Source organism: Rhinatrema bivittatum, chromosome 6 (genome assembly GCF_901001135.1).
Source record: "Rhinatrema bivittatum chromosome 6, aRhiBiv1.1, whole genome shotgun sequence".
NCBI classification, from domain to species: Eukaryota; Metazoa; Chordata; class Amphibia; order Gymnophiona; family Rhinatrematidae; genus Rhinatrema; species Rhinatrema bivittatum.
The window spans coordinates 149,933,324-149,952,931 of NC_042620.1; the positions used below are offsets into that span (position 1 = coordinate 149,933,324).

The window sequence follows — 19,608 nt, forward strand, 5'->3', positions numbered from 1 at the left end:
CAGGAGGAGTTGAGAGCGCATTCCACTAGGGTGCAGGCAGCTTTGTGGTTGGAGTGTCAACTGCTTTTTCTGCAGTAGATTTGTTGTGTGGTGACGTGGACTTCTCTTCACACTTTTACCAAACATTACCACTTGGATGTGCGGGTGCCAGAGGAGGCGTCTTTTGGGGAAAGTGTGTTGCACATGGGTCTTTCGGGTTCCCGCCCAGAGTAGAGGGGCTTGGGTACATCCCACTTGTCTGGACTGAACCAGGATACGAACAGGAAAGGAAAATTGGTACTTACCTGCTAATTTTCGTTCCTGAAGTACCACGGATCAGTCCAGAGACCTGTCCCCATTTTGCAAAAGACTTCCTCGCTTCTGGATGTTGCTGAGCTGATATGTAACATATTCAGATTAATGAGAGGTGTACATAGTTTGATATGTGCTTTGTGTTAAATCAGGAGGACCTAGTTTTCAGGGGGCTCCAATTTTAAGTCTCTGTTCGCCCATGGTTTATTGTAGTTTAAGGCTTGGGTACAGGTCAATACTGAGGGAGTGCAGTTGGCATTCTTGGTTATGTAGCAGTGCCTCAAATCTTTGTTCTCTGCCTCCACCTGCTGGTAGGGATGCATAAACCCACTTGTCTGGACTGATCCAAGGTACTTCAGGAATGAAAATTAGCAGGTAAGAACCAATTTTCCTTTCCACAACCCCCCCCCCCCCACCTTAGTCTGCATTCCCAGATGATAAATGCTCTCACTGACAAAGGGGGCACCATCTTGTCACTTCCTCGGTCAGCAAGGTTTGTCGCAGTAATGACAGTCCTCTTCCCAGATATTCCTGATTCCTGATGGTTTTATCGGGCAGGAGACTCACATTTGAATCTGCTGCACTGCAATACTGTAGCCTGAGCAATAGGTTTGTTTCCAGTGTGGAGGGGTGGGGGAAGTGATATTTGACTGAAAATGGGAATGAAGGTTTGGAAACATTTCATTTAAATATCAATGTTCAACTTTTATTTAGGAATTAAAGTTGCTGCTTCATCGATCCACTCTGCTGTTGTCACAAGGCAAAATGTACGATTATGTGGACACGCTGCTCACCATGCTGGCAATGCTTTTAAAGGTGCGTCTTCTAGATTTAGGATCCAATTCCTGTGATACCGGAGAACAAAATACAAAGTAGACCTCAAATCCTCAGAGATATAACTTTGATAGGCAACCAAATAATATCCATTACTCTACTGCTACTACTGATCATTTCTTTAGTGCTACTAGATGTGTGCAATGCTATAAAGACTCTCCTTGTTCAGTGGAGCTTTCAGTCTTGTGAATACAACAGATGAGACAAAAGGCTTTTGGTATTTTATTTGGAAAAAAAAAAGCATGATTCACATCAACAACACTGTGATCAGGGAAAGTGAGAGTTTAAGATTTAAAAGATGTGGTTTTGGGTGGAACTTGAATATGGACAGTGACAGGACATGATGCACCAGCTTAGGAAGGCTATTTCAAGTATTCTGGGCAGCAAGGTGGAAAGCATGCAGTCGGGAATTGACAATGCAGCCAGCCCTAGTTTTTCAACCTTCAAATCCAAGTTGATAGTCCTGTATTGATACAGCAGAATGATAAATCTCAGAATGGTTAGGCATAGAAGCTGAAAAGCCAGGTATGGATAAATGGGCAGATATAGTCAATGGTTTTTCCATTTTGTGTCTATGGGGGAAAAAAGCTTGATATATCTGCCCTAGTTGTGTCAAATGGATTGGAGTTAGCTGAGAGACATAGTAGTATAGCAGCCTCTTCTGCTGCTCACTGATCAAATTATAGGGTTTACAAACTCTAATTGTAGTTGACTACAATATTGTATAGGCACTTTAGTATTTATTTGCTCATTAGGAATGCTATTTATAACTCCTCCACCTTTGAACTGGTGATGCCATTCCTGAAGACATAGTGGAGAGGCATTTTGTGGCATTAGGAATAAACCCTGGACTTGTACAAGCAAACAAGAAAGGATCAGTGATTAAAAAAAAAAAAAAAAGAATAGTGACATAATTATAAAGGTTTATTTATCTATTTAAAATTGTTTATTGGTAATACTACAATTATTATGCCATTTGAGGTAAAGAAATTTGATGTCGTAGCAAAATTTGACAGTTCATCTAATTCAGAGGTGGCCAGCTCCGGTCCTCAAGAGCCACAAAAAGGCCAGGTTTTCAGGATACCCACAATGAATATGCATGAGACACAGGAAAATTAGTTCTTACCTGATAATTTTCATTCCTGTAGTACCACGGATCAGTCCAGACCATGGGTTGAGCCCCCGTTCCAGCAGGTGGAGACAGACCAGAGTTCTGAGGCTAGCCCATATAAGGACGGAACCCACCCAGGAACCCTCAGTATAACCATTGTCAAAGCAGAAAAGGTATAAGATCAAGCAAGTACCAGGATAAATAGTAAATTTAATTTAAACCAACAAAATAACACAACAATTGAATGAACTGTGTAACTAAACGCTCTTATATATCTATCCCTGATCATCGCAAAGATGCTTCCGGTGCCTAACAGTAAATTCCAGAAAAATGATGCAGGAGACAAAAATAGAGAAAAACCTGTAAGAAGGAAAAAACCAAAAAATAACAGGAACGAATTTGAGCGGACAGAATAAGAACGGGCAGGCGTCTGGACTGATCCATGGTACTACAGGAACGAAAATTATCAGGTAAGAACTAATTTTCCTTTCCCTGTACATACCTGGATCAGTCCAGACCATGGGATGTCCCAAAGCTTCCCTACAAAGGGTGGGACCCAGACAGTCCCGCTCGACCAAAGGAACCAAAAACTGGAGCCTGAACGTCGAGGCGGTAATGACGAGCAAATGTACGAAGAGATTTCCATGTAGCCGTCCTACAGATTTCTTGCGGCGATACTGATTGAGACTCCGCCCAAGAGGTCGCTTGAGAACGTAAAGAATGAGCTTTTAGGCCGTCAGGAACCAAGCGGCCTTTGGAAATGTAAGCAGAGGAAATCGCAGCCTTTAACCAGCGAGCGATCGTAGCCTTAGAAGCTTGCTTCCCCCTGTTGGGTCCACTCCACAGGACAAACAGATGATCAGAGACACGAAAATCATTGGTAACCTCAAGATAATGCAACAAGACTCGCTTGAGATCGAGACGATGAAGATCGCTACCACCAGAGGCAGCGATATCCTCTGATGAAAAAGCAGGGAGTTCAACGGACTGGTTAGTATGAAAAGACGAAACAACCTTAGGTAAGAAAGAAGGTACAGTCTTTAGGGAAACGCCCGAGTCCGAAAAACGCAAGAAAGGGTCTCTACAAGATAGAGCTTGAAGCTCAGACACTCTCCTGGCTGAACAGATAGCAACCAGGAAAACAGTCTTGAGAGTCAAGTCCTTGAGAGTGGCACGACAAAGAGGCTCAAACGGAGCCATACAAAGAGCTCGAAGCACCAAATTCAAATTCCACGAAGGACAAATAGACCGGACAGGCGGCTTTAAATGCTTAGCGCCTCTGAGAAAACTAACAACATCTGGATGAGAGGCGGCCGGCCGACCTTCAATGGTGCCCAGGAGAGAACCAAGAGCTGAGACCTGAACACGCAGAGAGCTAACTGAAAGACCCTTGGAGAGACCACGCTGAAGAAAAGAAAGTAAAACCACAACAGAAGGCGAGCGAGCCAAAACACCCAACTCTTCACAGACATTTTCAAAAACCTTCCAGACCCTAACATAAGTAAGGGATGTTGATTGTTTGCGAGCCCTGAGAAGAGTGGCAATAACTTCATCTTTATATCCTCTGCGTCTCAAACGTCTCCGTTCAAAAGCCATGCCGCTAGACAGAAGCGATCCTCCTGGTCGGAAAATACAGGACCCTGCCACAGAAGATGGGGCAGATGACCGAGACGAAGAGCTCCGTCCACCGAGAGATTCACCAGGTCCGCGAACCACGGCCGTCGGGGCCACTCAGGAGCCACGAGAATGACCGGACCGTGATGGAGCTCTATTCTCCGAAGAACCTTCCCCACTAACGGCCATGGTGGGAACATGTAAAGAAGACCGTCGGAGGGCCAGGGAAGAACCAACGCGTCCACCCCTTCTGAACAATGCTCCCTCCACCGGCTGAAGAACCGGGGAGTCTTGGCGTTGGCTAGTGTCGCCATGAGGTCTAGGTGAGGGGGACCCCACCTGCACACGATTAGATCCATTGCTACGTCTGATAACTCCCACTCGCCGGGATTGAGATGTTGATGACTGAGGAAGTCGGCTTGAACATTCTCCTTTCCCGCTATGTGGGAAGCTGCAGGCAATCCAAGTGCTTCTCTGCCCAGAGAAAAACTTGCTGGCTTCTAACGCTATTAGACGATTTCGAGTTCCCCCCTGTCTATTTATGTAAGCTACCGTGGTGGAATTGTCTGATAGCACCCGGACAGCTCTGTGACGAATCAGAGGAAGAAAAAACTTGAGGGCCAGGCGAACCGCTCGGGCTTCTAGACGATTGATGTGGCCTCCGAGACTGGGACAGGGACCAGAACCCTTGAGTCATTTGAGATTCTCAGAACGGCTCCCCATCCAGAGAGGCTGCGTCTGTCGTTACTATGACCCAGAGGGAGTCAAAAGAGGCATTCCCTTGAGAAGGTGAGCCAGGGAAAACCACCATTCTATGCTGGCGATGGTAGAGTCGGAGAGAGGAAGAATCTCCTGATACTGCTCGGACATTGGCTTCCAACGGGACAACAATGCTTTCTGTAAAGGACGCATATGAGCAAATGCCCAGGGGACGAGATCGGTCGTGGAAACCATGGTCCCTAGAACCTGGAGGTAATCCCACGCCGTGGGAAGAGGTAGAGAGACAAAAATGTTCAACTGATCTATCAGATTGATTGTCCGCGAGTCTGAAAGAAAAACTTTCCCGATCCGAGTGTTGAAAAATGCGCCCAAAAATTCCAACTCTTGCGAGGGCCGAAGAGTGCTTTTGGAGTAGTTGATTATCCAACCGAGAGATGTGAGAAGGGCTAAAGCTCTGTCTACTGCGAGCGCGCAGAGAGAGACGGACTTGGCCCTTATCAACCAATCGTCCAGGTAAGGATGGACTAAAATTCCTTCCCGACAAAGAGCTGCTGCAACAACTACCATGATCTTGGTAAAAGTGCAGGGAGCAGTGGCGAGACCGAACGGAAGAGCCCGAAACTGGAAGTGCTGACCTAGGATTTGAAAACGAAGGAACCTCTAATGTTCCTGACGACTGGAGATGTGAAAATAAGCCTCCTTCAGATCTAGGGAAGCGGGAAATTCCCCGGGACGAACAGCTGCAATTACTGCTCGCAGGGTTTCCATCTTGAAACAGGAAACCTTGAGGGTCCGATTGACCCTTTTGAGATCCAGCAGGTGTCTGGCAAATTCTAACGCGTAGCCGCGTTCTATCACATCGAGGACCCAGAGGTCGGATGTGATTTTGGCCCACTCCTCGAGAAACAGAGAAAGACGCCCACCTACGTTTCGTGCGGAGGAATGGACCAGCCGAATCTCATTGGGGTGCTGACTTAGTGGTAGTGGACTTCTGATGGCCATCTCGGAAACCTCGACGGCCACGAAAGGAATGGGACCAAGACTGTGACCTGGATACTCCTCCCCTGGGGAAGGATCCACGGGCCCTGTTACCGTAACGGCGATTCCCCCTGAAGCGAGTGCGAGTCGGGAAAAAAGACTCGACTGTTTGGGACAGTCCCTCTGGTAGCTTATGGACCTTGTTTTCCCCCCCAAGGACTTAATAAACAGTTCCAGGTCCTCACCAAAAAGCAACTTGCCCTTAAAAGGAAGAGTGCCCAACTGAGCCTCAGAGGAAGCATCAGCGGACCAATTGCGTAACCAGAGAAGACGTCTGGCAGATACCGCCAAAACCATAGCTTTAGCTTGGACCCGAAGCAAATCATATAGGCATCCGCACCATAGGCTATAGCACCCCTCCAAACGTTCAGCTTGCTCAGTCTCTGCGGATGGGAGGTCCTGGGTGCTGAGTAAACTGCTGCATCCACCTAAGGCTTGCCCGCTGCATGAGACTGCTGCAAATTGTTGCCTGGACACCAAGAGCTAAAACTTCAAAAATGCGTTTCAAATAAAATTCAAGCTTACGGTCCTGTACATCCCGTAATGCTGTAGCGCCCATTACTGGAATGGTAGTGCGCTTTGTCACCAGCGGTGACAGAAGAATCACCTTAGGAATTTTTAACATGTCCAGGCAGTCCTCAGGGACTGCCTGGACATGTTATGAGGAAAGACTAAAGAGGTTAGGACTTTTCAGCTTGGAGAAGAGACGACTGAGGGGGGATATGATAGAGGTGTTTAAATTCATGAGAGGTCTAGAACGGGTAGATGTGAATCGGTTATTTACTCTTTCGGATAGTAGAAAGACTAGGGGGCACTCCATGAAGTTAGCATGGGGCACATTTAAAACTAATCGGAGAAAGTTCTTTTTTACTCAATGCACAATTAAACTCTGGAATTTGTTGCCAGAGAATGTGTTAGTGCAGTTAGTATAGCTGTGTTTAAAAAGGATTGGATAAGTTCTTGGAGGAGAAGTCCATTACCTGCTATTAAGTTCACTTAGAGAATAGCCACTGCCATTAGTAATGGTTACATTGGAATAGACTTAGTTTTTGGGTACTTGCCAGGTTCTTATGGCCTGGATTGGCCACTGTTGGAAACAGGATGCTGGGCTTCATGGACCCTTGGTCTGACCCAGTATGGCATTTTCTTATGTTCTTATGTTCTTATTGTTTATCCATAGCTCTTCCAATGCGAAGACCCATCTCTGGGTCTCCCATTCCCTGAGGAGGAGCAAGCGATGCATAGGATGAAAAGGGAAAGTACGCGGTAAGGCCCTAAGTCCCGCCAGGACCGGGTCCGCGTTTGGCGTCATCGCCGCCGCCGCCACAGAATCATCTGGGGGGGCATCAATTCCTGTAGAACGAAGGGAATAAGAGGCTCCAGCTCCTCCCGCCGAAATAAGCGCAGGACACGGGGATCATCGCCCTCTAAGGGGGGGGGGGGGCAGTGGAAATCATCATCCCCTACATCAAAAGGGTCCAAAGGAGGCTGGGGAGGGGGGTCCTACCGGGGGGGGGGGAGCTTCCCGGGACTACGCGAACCCTAATAGGGCCCTGAGGGTCCAGAACAAACTCAGGGGAAGGCACCGGAAAATTAGGAGGGTTTGGAAAGGAGGGAACAATAGGAGGGGGGTCCACCTCCCTCTGTAAACTGGACAGGTAAGAATCATGCATTAACAGAATAAATTCTGAGGAAAAACGGGCCCGGACCGAATTTTTTACGGGGGGGGGGGGGGCGGGTGAGGTGAGGGGGGGGTCAGAGCCAACACCCCCGAGAGCGAACCGGGCTCAAATTGGGGGGAAAAAGTGGAGAAATCGAGTCCCCTGCTCCTGGAGAAGCAGAAAGAGAATGTTCAGTTCAGAAAACCTAAAATGGCTGCCGCTCCCGGGACGAAAACGGCCTGGCAGCACGTCGCGGAGTCCTTCCCTGCGGTTTAATTGCTGGCGATTCGAGAGAGGAGCCTTCACCCCCTGAAAGGCACCTAGAACAAACCCCCTCGCGGGAGAGTTGGGAGGCCGACTCTCCACAAGCAACACAGCAAAGTGGCCGCGGCATGAGGAAGGAGCCGCGAAACTAATGAGAATCAGCTGAGCTGGGAGCCCCAGAGGAGGTAGACGGGGATTGAACCCCGCTCTCTCCTCACGAAATAATACTGCTGCCTTTTTTTTTTTAAACAAAGGAAAGAACTGTAAGAATAAAAAAATTCAATAAATAAATCTCTGTGTACTTTAAAGTAGAAAATTATTTTATTTTATTCACAGAGTCAGGGGAATGTAACTCTTCCCTGAAAGGCACAACTGAGGAATGGGCATCTCGGGGCCCGGCAGCAGAGAAGGGGGGAGAGGGACTGGCACAACCAGTATCACCCACACAGTTCACCGGGAAGGGAACCTAGGCTGATAAATATCAAGGGGCAAAGCCCCCCTAGGAACCCCAAGAGCGAGGGAGACAAAAGTGTCTACCCTAACACAGGCAGTCAGAGAAAAAAAATTCTGTTTTTTTTAAATATATAAGAAGCAAATTAAAAAGGTACTTGCATGAGCTTGCCCCAAAGAAAGAAAAAACCCAGAGGGCAAGCTAACAGGGAACCAAAGGGTGAGCTGTTCCACCTGCTGGAGACAGACAAATACTGAGAGTTCCAGGGTGGGTTCCGTCCTTATATGGGCAAGCCTCAGAACTCTGGTCTGTCTCCACCTGCTGGAACGGGGGCTCAACCCATGGTCTGGACTGATCCGGGTACGTACAGGGAATATAGATTTGTACGCACTGCCTTCATTGTATGCAAATCTATCTACTGCATATTCACTGTGAATATCTTGAGAACCAGGCCTATTTGTGGTTCTTGAAGACTGGAGTTGGCCACTCCTGATCTAATTGATTACATCTTTTGTTTTCTGAGGCAGTGACTCTCAGCCTCAACTAGTAGTCATGCAACTATTTTATCTTCTTTCTGAAGATCAGTTATTTTAATTTGCTCTTGTTAATGAAATGGCATTAAAAATAAGTCCTGTCATGGGATTTCACACGATCTGAGATGGGACATGGTCAGTCTTTGTGGTTCTGTCTTTCAGGTTGCAATGAACCGAGCTCAAGCCTGTTTGATATCAAGTTCCAAATCTGGGGAAAGACACCTGTACTTGGTCAAGGTGTCCAGAGATAAAATTTCAGACAATGTTGACCAAGAGACAGCAAATTGTGATGCCAAAGGTAGGGTATAGTGTTCTCATCTTACATGTGCCACAGCAGTAAGCCAGTTCTGTTTTGTCAGTTTTTCTTTAAACCAGTACAAGAGTGATTGATTTTATCAGTGCCCATGAATGAAATGTGATATGGGTGTTTGGGACAAGAATAAGGATTGCATATTAATTGTGCATATAAATTATAAATACTGCTCCCTTACATCTGACTAACTGATATCCCTTACCTTTCCTAATAGATCTCTCTGCCTAGTTTCTCAGAATTTGTTTTCCATTCATCCTCTCACAGATCCACAATCTACCCTCTAAGCCTTCTTTCTGGCACCCTCATTCTGGAATCATCTTTCCTAGGGTATTTATACTGTCCTGTCTAGTTATTTTCAGGCCGATACAGTAAAGCGCGGCAGCGGTTACCCTGTTTTTAACCCGCTTTGTGTACACATTTTGGACGCTTATGTCTAACCCGCGATTCAGTATCCGGTTTTACGCGTCCTTACCGCTTACTGAAATCAACGCGTATCCCTTTCCGCCCGCCGCATGTATATGATATGTTAATGATCGGATTAGCTATTCCCTCTGATACAGTAACGTACGCCCAGATTATCGCCTTTTTAACCAGCTATTTTTCCGCATCTTTAACCTGCAAATTTACCACCTACCCTGACTCTGGCGTTAGTGTGGCATTAGTGTGGTGAACTTAGCCGCCCCAGTCCCAAACCAACCCAATCCACAGAAAAAAATTCTTGTCGCACAAGGGGGAAAAAAGTAACCCAACCTGGCACCACCGCGCTTAACCTCAGAGTACTTCGGTTCCGTAGGGAAGAACGGACACCGTTTCCGGGGGCTCCTCTGGCCTTCTCATGGGTCTGGGCTCCTTGTCACCGCTGACTTGCAGTGGGTACGAGCTCCTGTATCAGGCCCTATCCCTACACACCAGTCTCTGTTTATCTCTCATACACACCAGTCACCTCCCTGACCAGTCTCTTGTCTCACACACACACACACACACACACGCACACGCATATCAGTCATCTTCCTGACCAGTCTGTCTCTCTCTCACAGAAACACATCACCTCTGACCAGTCGCTCTCTCAAGCACACACATGCTCTGTCACTTTCATACAAAATCTCAGTCACACACAAATGCTCTTGCTCCCATTCTACCACAACCCACAAAGGTGCCACTTATGCACCCAGGCACACATTCTACCACACATACACACACACACAAAGCTGCCACTCACGCACCCATTCTACCACACACACGAAGCTGCTGCTCACCACCCAGGCACCCATTCTACCACACACACACAAAGCTGCCACTCACACACCCATTGTATCACACACACACACAAGCTCTCACTCATGCACCCAGGCACCCATTCTACTACACACACACAAAGCTGCCACTCACGCATCCAGGCACCCATTCTACCACACACACACACAAAGCTGCCACTCACGCACCCAGGCACCCATTCTACCACACACACACACACAAAGCTGCCACTCACACACCCAGGCATCCATTCTACCACACACACACACACACACAAAGCTGCGCAGGGTTTCTCCGCTCTTCAGCCCCACTGGCCTGGCCTCCGCTGGCGGCGCACACATCTCTCCACTCTTCAGCCACCACTGGCCTAGCCTCTGGTGGCAGCGCCCAGCATCTCTTCACTCTTCGGCCCCGCCCCTGGGGAGAAGGGAAGCACAAGTGGGGCAATGGGACACCGGGAGCCGCAACACACTGGTGTATTGCGACACACTGATTGAGAATCGCTGGTTTAGACAATAGCCGGTTACTTTTCTCACACTAGCCAGGTAATTTATTTACAAAAATTAAAATGCAAAGTGACTTTGTTCAAGCAAGATCAGACTTTTTCAGATGTTTCCAGGCAAGATAAGACTTTAAAAGACAATCAGGCCGATACAGTATCTACGCATGTTATATGGGCACTCATGACTGAGCACCTGCTCTCTTAATGTGTGCCGATCCAACTCTCCCGGGCGCCCGATTTAATATTTAAATGGACTGCCTCGGTAAAAGCAAGCGCTAGGGAAAATTTTGCATCCCTAGTGCCTCCTTGGCATTGGGCATAGTATTTTCTGCTTTTCTGTAAACTTATGGGGCTTCTTAAGAATTAATGCCTCCTGCAGGGCAGGTGTTAATTTTTTAAAGTAAAAATGTGCACGTTGGGTGCACATTTTTTTTTTTGCTTTGGGGGGTAATAGCTAATAGCCTCATCAACATGAATTTACATGTGATGAGCGCTATTAGCTTTGCACTTGTTTGGACGCGTTTTTTTTTGAAACATAGAAACATAGAAATGACAGCAGAAAAAGACCAATCGGCCCATCCAGTCTGCCCAGCAAGCTCCCATACTTACTTTCCCATACTTATCTGTTTCATCTACCACCAGGTTCAGGGCCCTTGTTGGTAACTGTTTGATTCAAATTTCCTGCCATCCCCTGGCATTGATGCAGAGAGTAATGGTGGAGTTGCATCAAAGGCTTAATGGTTAAAGGTTGTAACCGCCGCATCAAGCAAGTTACCCCCATGCTTGGTTACCCAGACTGCACAGATCAATGCCTTGTTGGATGTTGCCTGAATGTAAAACCTGTTTTCCACATGCTAATCCCCTTATTGCATGAGGGGTTTTAGATACGCAACCAAAACACGCGTCCAAGCGCCGGTAAAGTCATGCGCTCAGCCAGGTTCACTGTATTGCATCGGCCTAAATGGGCTGGATTTTACTGTGGCTTTTTCTCTCTTCTGTGTCTGAGACCGGGAAGAGAGTGGTGAAGCTTAGTAAATCAGTGCCAGAATGTGTATTCCTTTAACCCAACAGACTGATCTTTTGTTAGTTATTTTGCCTGTATGTGTTTAAAGCCAGCAAAATAACTCCCTGTGCTCTCTTTGAACTAACAACCAGACAGAATTTCTGTGTTCTTTATAGTTTTAAATATTCAAGACCCTTAGCTGTAGTATCTGGGTGAGGCTTCTCCAAAACCTTAGTCGTGTACATTTTTTGCCTTTTCAGACATCTATCTTTAGCATCGTCCTGTAGCCGATTGCCCTGACTCTTGACAACCTTATTCTCTCTGAGCTATTTTCATATAGCTGCCTAATTATTGACACATCCTGGACTTGGTGTGGAATTTTGCTCCACCTGTTATCTAGGCTGGCCCTTCATCCCACCTGGCCAATTTAAAAACTAGGCCACACCTGCATCTGGGAATCCATCCTCATGGACCCTTGGCAGGCTAAGGAGGTAATTTACAAAGGAGTTACATGTATAAATGTAACATACTATCGTAGCAATTTTTAAAAGCCCATTTACGAGCTTAAAGTGCACTGATGTGTAAAACTCAGTTTAAACATGTGAATCCTTTTGAAAATCTCCTCCCTGTGTGTTTTATAATCACCAATGGTACTCAAACCAGTCCTTGCCACCTCTCCTCTCAGCCAGTCAGGATTTCAGGATATCCCTAAAGAAAATGCATGAGATATATTTGTATGCACTGCCTTCAATGGATGTAAATAAATCTCATGTACATTTCTCATGCATATTTACTAGGTGGGGGGGATGGGCCGTTTTTTTTTTTTTTTTTCCCTTCCTTTGTTCCAGATTCCTGAGATGCTCAAACTAGTCCCTAGCCAATTGGGATTTTAAGGATATCCCATGTGAATATGCATGAGGGATGGGCCCTCTTTTTTTTTTTTTTTTCCTTCCTTCATTCCAGAATTCTGAGATGCACTTTCCTTTCCCTGCACTGATCCCTTTTCCCCCATCAACCCCCCCACCCCCCAAAATAAATTATCCATACAAACAAGAAAGGTTGGAAAATGACTTTTATTTTGAAAAATATTAACTTAGCTGGGCCAGTCCTTGGTTTGATCTCTGAGTCGGCGTTCACAACATGGGGGGGAGGGAGTCATGGCTGTTGTTTGATGGTGACACCTAGTGGCCCAGATTCAGGGCCAGTGATTGCTGGGCTCTGGAAAGGAGCCTTGGCGCATGGCCCCGGCCCAGGACCATCGCTGCATTAACCAGGCGAGGTAGGTTAGAGAGTGGAGAGAGATACAGAAGAGGGGGAAATCCCTAGGAAGTTGTGACGGGAGGGCTCTTGGGGCCAGATCCTGGCCATTGTTCTGACTGAGTAGGGGAGGGAAACTGCTGGGTAACAAATATTAAATAATTGAATGTTAAACTGTAGACCAAACTGAAAAATCTTTGCTGCCAAATTCTCTAACTCATGAGCTGATGCGGGAGATTAGGGGCTGTGATTCTAGTGTCTGCGTGTGTCAGAATCTGTGCTGCTTGAGTGGATGAAAATGGAGTCATTAGTCATCAATTCAGACTCAGTCAGTCTCATTTGAAACTAAAAATAAAAGGCTGTGTTGGTTTTAAGAGGCTGCCATGAATGTAACAATAATTACAGTAAAGAGCTCTTACTCCTAATAACTCTGGTATAAATTCTTTGAGATGAATGTATTAAGTTAACGTACACAGTGTTCTTGTCATTATTATAGAATGACTGTATAGTATGTTGATTTCCTGTAACTTAAATTTCAATTTACCTTGCTTTTTTTTTTTTTTGTTTTCATTGAGGGAAACCATTTAATGCCACACAGATTAGTTAGAAATTGGTTATAGTGTAACAAAAGTGAGAATGTTGTGACTGCTGCTTGTTTGTTGGGGGGTTTGACTTGCTCTGTAGCCCAGCTTGGGCGTGGTGAGAGAGATGGCAGCAAAATTCCTCCAAGATTTCTGCATAAACTGAGGAATTTCTTTATCCCGCTAGGTAGTTGCAGCGGAGAGAAAAAAGGCATCTCCATAAAAATGTCAACAAAAATGTTATGAGTGACAGGGCCTGTGTGTTTGGGCTTATGCTCTGTGAGGCTACAGCATTCGGGAATTGGTGGGGATCTTGGCATAGTAAGTTCAGCTGTGCAAAAAATGGCAATGGTAAAATGTGAGTAGGGATTCTTAGATTCCCCATTAATGTGTCCCATTTGCAAGGCCATGTATTAGGTGCTTGGTGGGTGTGATATGTTCCATTTGTAAGATCACCCCTGTCTGAGAGTGCCATGGTGGAATGTGTCTGTGAAGGGATCTAGAGATCCCTGGAACCCAATATTCAAAGAGTACTTGGCGCCTGATTTAATTAGGAGCCTTATTTAAGCACCTATATTCAGCCATTTAAGGCTCCTTAAAAATGGATGAATATGGGTGCTTAAATAGCTGAATGTAGGCACCTAAATGAACGTTCCTAAACTGGGGGGTAGATTTTCAAAGGGGTACGCGCGTACCCCCCGAAAACCTACCCCAAACCCCCCTGCGTGCGCCAAGCCTATTTTGCATAGGCTCGGCGGCGCGTACAAGCCCCAGGACGCACGTAAGTCCCGGGGCTTTGCAAAGGGGGCGTGTCGGGTGGGCGGCACAAATTTTGGGGCGGGGCAGGAGGCGTGTCGGGGGCGTGACATCGGCCCAGGGGCGTGGTCGAGGCCTCCGGACCAGCCCCCGGGTCACGTGATGGCACGCCAGCAGATTAAGCCTGCTTTCAGCAGTAAAGTCCAGTGAGTTTTGGAACAGCTGTCTTTTTATATTTTGGTTATAACTTTAGCAATATTTGCTGTGCTGACAAGTGTGTTGACCAAAGACGATTGGTGGAACCTCCTACTTAAGGCTATATACACTTTGTGTGACCTCTCCCGGTTTAAAGAAGCTGAACTACTGGTGGATTCCTCCTTGGAGTACTATTCTTTCTATGATGATCGCCAAAAGCGCAAGGAGCTGGAGTTCTTTGGTCTCTCAGCTGCAATTCTAGACAAGAACTTTAGGAAAGCATACGACTATATCAGGTATGACGCATTAATACTCCACTCTCCCTGAAAATACTTTGCCTTGAAACTTTCTGTTGGAGGGATTGAGGTGAGGTCGTACCGTGCATGGTTTTAATCTGTTTATCAATAAATGTTCTAGATGTTCCTGTGTTAGGATGATGTCCCTTTCTGTTCATCATATAAAGTAGCGTAATATTGTATTCGCTGTACGTACCCGGATCACTTCAGACAGTGGGTTATGTCCCCCTTCCAGCAGATGGAATCAGAGCAAAAACTGTAAGGACAGCCCCTAATAGGTTGGAGCACTCTTTGCGTCCCTTCAGTATTACTCTGACTCCAGCAGATGAAAGGAGGCACCTGTGGTCCCCCACTAGCTCTTGGTTAAGGGATTGGGATTTTTCCCTCCTTCTCTACTTTTGTTTGGTATGGATCAAAATTAAAAAAAAAAAAAAAAGAGATTAATTATTTCCTTTCCTTGCTCAGATGTGAGCTTGCAGGCTGAACTGTCAGGGACAGTTGTTTAAGTGCTTTCTCCTTTGGGGATAGGTTTTTTTTCTTGTATTTTTTCCCTTTCAGTTTAGCTTACCTTGCTGTCCTGGGGTGTAAGTCAGTGGATCCGACCTCTCCCCCCTCCTGCAGCCCGCCCTGAGAAGTCGCTTCCTCGGGCCTGTTGGGACAGAGAGGAGCCATTCCTCTGTCCCCTGTTCTTTGCTGCTGACAGCTTCGGGAGAGGGTTAGAGGTGGTTTACCTCTCCCATGCCGCATCCATCGTGATGTTCGGCCTGCGGGGAGTCCGGGTCCCGACTCTCCCGCGAGGGCCTCTGTCTCCGAAGCCTCCACGGTGGGGAGGGCTCCTCGAGGCAGGGAGAACATTCAGTTTCGCGTGCTTCAGTGTGCCCACCTGCTGGCAGATCGGCCCCGTTCCCATCGGAGGCGGGAACGGCGGCCATCTTGGATTTACAGCTGCCTGTTTCTTTGCCTTCCAATCGCCCTGCTGGCTCCAATTCTTCATCCCCCCCACCGATTTTATTTATTTATTTATTTATTTATTGTTTTTGTTATACCGAGTTTCATGATAGGCATCACATCAACCCGGTTTACAAATAACAAGGAGTGTAAAGCATAACGTAACTAAAAAACAATATTTTCAATAAGAACCTTGAACTTTAAATACAGTGAATCAGAAAAAGGGAGAGGGAAAGTTACAAAAAACAAGGAAAATAAACTTGGGATGGAAGGGGAGAAATTGAACAGCACAATATTTACATTTCAGCCTATTGATACATTAGAATAGCAAGTGAAAAAATTTTTATCTCCTGGGTCCCACCGGAGGCCCCTCCAACATCGGGGCAGTTAAATATGACCCCCCCCCCCCGGGGCCCTTCACTCCGGAGTTCATTTTATTAATTCACAATGCCTATCTCCTCTCTCAAGATGCAGCAGGGCTCCCACCCCCACCCAAAATTCCATGGATTGAAGGGCGTGGGGATTCTCAGGGGCTCATCCCAGTTCCTACACCCTCTGCAATATCAGGGGCAGGGGTCCCTCCCTTGCTGCCACCGGGCGCCTCTAGGGTAAGGGTGACCTCACACCCACCCAAACTGGATTTCCCACCTCCTCAGAATCCCGACGTGGATCCGGATGAGCTGACCCCACTACTGGAGGGAGATGATCCCCGTGCCTTACGACTTTTTCAGAGGGAGGAATTGGATCTTCTCATCCTCCAGGTCCTCGAGGAGTTAGACATTGAGGCTCCGCAGGAGCCTGCAGTTCCCAATACCACTGGTAGGAAGGAGGATCCGGTACTGACAGGTCTACATCCGCCGGCGAAAACTTTTCCTTTTCATCAAAGACTGCTTCAACTGTTGTCGAGAGAGTGGGATGCTCCTGATGGTTCTCTCAAGGTCGGCAGAGCTATGGACAAGCTCTATCCACTCCCGGAGGAATCTTTGGAATTCCTCAAGGTACCTAGCATTGATTCTTCGGTGTCCGCTGTCACCAAGAGAACTATTATCCCAGTTACTGGTGGTACCGCGCTAAAAGACATCCAGGATCGTAAACTGGAAGTGTATTTGAAAAGGATCTTTGAGGTTTCAGCTCTGGGGGTTCGAGCGGCCGTCTGCAGCTCTCTCATGCAACGAGTGTTGGATGCAGCAATTGCTAGGGGCTCAAGAGTTGCCCCCTGACGAAGCACGGCAGGCAGACCGCCTGGAGGCAGTGATTGCATATGGGGCGGATGCTCTGTACGATCTCCTCCGCATCCTGGCCAGATCCATGGTCTCTGCCATCTCAGCAAGACGCTTGCTTTGGCTTCGCAATTGGTCGGCAGATTCTTTATCCAAAGCTCGGCTTGAATACTTGCCCTTCAAGGGCAAGTTGCTTTTTGGGGAAGAGTTGGAACAGCTCATTCAATCCCTTGGAGAAAATAAGGTACATAAGCTACCCGAAGATAAACCTCGGAGTTACAGGAACTTCAGCTCCACACGCACCCGCTTCAGGGTTCAGCGTATTTTTGTCAGACCAGGTCAGGTCCCAGAGATCAGCTGCTTCTCGTTCGCAGTCCTGGTCCCATTCCTTTCGGGGCAGACGACAATCCAGGGATAACCCTTGCCAAGGGACTTCCAAATCCTCACAATGAAGCCTTGCTGGCCCACTCTTCAACTCCCAAGATAGGGGGTTGTCTAGCCCTCTTTCACGAAGAGTGGGTCAAGATCACCTCAGACCAGTGGGTCTTGGACATCATAAATCGCGGCTATGCGTTAGAATTTGCTCGGCACCTAAGAGACAGGTTTGTCTTCTCCCCCTGTGGGCCGTTAAGGAAACAAGTCATCATGAGGCAGACGCTAGACCGCCTCCTGAACTTGGGGGCCATCCTTCCGGTGCCCTTGTGGGAACAAGGGTCAGGCCACTACTCCATCTATTTCGTGGTTCCCAAGAAGGCGGGCTCCTTCCGGCCGATCCTCGACCTCAAAGTGGTCAACAGAGCCCTCAAGGTACCGTGTTTCCGCATGGAGACGTCGCGATCGGTGATCGCAGCTGTTCACTCGGCCTCACTGGACTTGACGGAGGCTTACCTACATATCCCTATACGTCAAGCTCATCAACGCTTTCTTCGTTTCAAGATACTCGGCCAGCATTTTCAATTTCAGGCTCTGCCTTTTGGGCTGGCGACCACACCCAGGACGTTTACCAAGGTCATGATAGTAGTATCCGCCACTCTCAGATTGGAGGGAATTCTAGTTCACCCTTATCTGGATGACTGGCTCATTCGGGTGAAGTCCAGAGAACTGTGCCAACAGGCTGTCGAGAGGGTTCTACACCTCCTACACTCCCTGGGTTGGGTTGTCAACTTTGCCAAGAGCCAACTCACACCATCACAGACGATTGATTTTCTGGGAGCTCACTTCAACACCAAGCAAGGGAAGGTGTTCCTCCGCAACAGAGGGGCAGATGCTCTCATAATTCAGATCATGCACTTCCAAGATCTTCCCATCCCATGGCCTGGGACTATCTTCAGGTTCTGGGATCCATGGCCTCCACTACAGACTTAGTGCTGTGGGCTTTTGCCCATATGCGTCCATTGCAACAGGCGTTACTCTCTCGCTGGAAGCCGGTGTCCCGAGACTTTCAGGCTCCTTTGCCACTCCTGGACCTGGCCAGTCGAAGTGGACCAGCCCGAATCACCTCTTGCAGGGAGTAGATCTGGAGATTCTGCAGTGGGTGATTGTCACCACGGATGCCAGCCTCTTCGGCTGGGGAGCGGTGTGCGAGGGGCAGTCGACTCAGGGACAATGGACCGCCCCTCCAGTCAACGTGGCCCATCAATCGGCTGGAGACTAGGACGGTCCGGCTGGCCCTGCACCATTTCCTTCCCTTAGTCAGAGGCCAAGCGGTACGCATTCTCTCAGACAACGCTACGACGGTGGCATACATCAACCGTCAGGGAGGCACGAGAAGCCGACTCGTCTCCCTCGAAGCAGACCAGTTGATGGAGTGGGCGGAACTCCACCTCTCCCACCTGGCAGCCTCTCACATCACGGGGGTGGACAATGTTCAAGCAGACTTCTTAAGTCGCCAACATTTAGATCCCGGGGAGTGGGAACTATCCGACGAAGCCATGCAACTTCTAGTGCAGCAATCTGGATCTGATGGCTACCCAGCGGAATGCGAAAGCCCCACACTTCTTCAGCCGCCGAAGGGAACACGGCGCGGAGGGAGTAGATGCTCTCGTCCTCCCATGGCCGCGGAACCACCTTCTATATGTGTTCCATCGCGGCCCAGTAATCCTGGTGGCTCCAGAATGGGCTCGAAGATCCTGGTTCGCAGATCTCATCAACCTGGCAGTGGACAGTCCCTTGAGACTGGGACACCTTCCGCGCCTCCTTCGGCAAGGCCTGGTATTTTTCGACCGGGTAGATCACTTCTGTCTTGCGGCCTGGCTTTTGAACGGCGAAGGTTGAGGAGGCACGGGTATCCGGACGAGGTTATTTCCACTCTCCTCCAAGCACGCAAGCTGGCTACATCCATTGCTTATGTGAGGGTTTGGAAAGTTTTTGAGTCTTGGTATGTCAATCTTCAGGTCTTGCCTTGGCAGGCGTCCGTTTCTAATGTTCTTTCTTTTCTCCAGGCGGGTTTGGAGAAGGGCCTGGCCTACAATTCCCTGAAGGTCCAAGTGGCGGCCCTCGGAGCTCTGCTTGGTCGATCGGACGGCCTCCGCTTACCGTCTCATCCCGACGTTATTCGATTCTTGCGAGGGGTAAAACATGTTTGTCCACCAGTCCGCTCCCTGTGCCCGGCCTGGAACCTGAATCTGGTTCTCAGAGTTCTGTGTGGCCCACCGTTTGAACCTCTGTCCACAGCTTCTCTCAAGGATCTCATTCTAAAGACTGTCTTCCTGGTCGCGATTTGCTCGGCGCGACGGATTTCCCTCCGATTTTCCGACTCGGGAGTCT

At 48.0% G+C, this 19,608-nt stretch overlaps 1 protein-coding gene across 6 annotated transcripts in view; it reads left to right on the top strand.

Annotated features, from left to right (window-relative positions):
- Positions 1-19,608, top strand: part of GTF3C3 (general transcription factor IIIC subunit 3) — a 123,062-nt gene that overhangs the window by 71,241 nt on the left and 32,213 nt on the right. For 5 of the 6 annotated variants that reach the window (XM_029606061.1, XM_029606067.1, XM_029606063.1 and 2 more), the window contains exons 12-14: positions 1,006-1,107; positions 8,680-8,815; positions 14,437-14,674. In XM_029606061.1, the coding sequence (XP_029461921.1) occupies positions 1,006-1,107; positions 8,680-8,815; positions 14,437-14,674 (476 nt within the window). The remainder of the gene's footprint in view (positions 1-1,005; positions 1,108-8,679; positions 8,816-14,436; positions 14,675-19,608) is intronic. The other variant, XM_029606064.1, reaches the window with a different exon arrangement.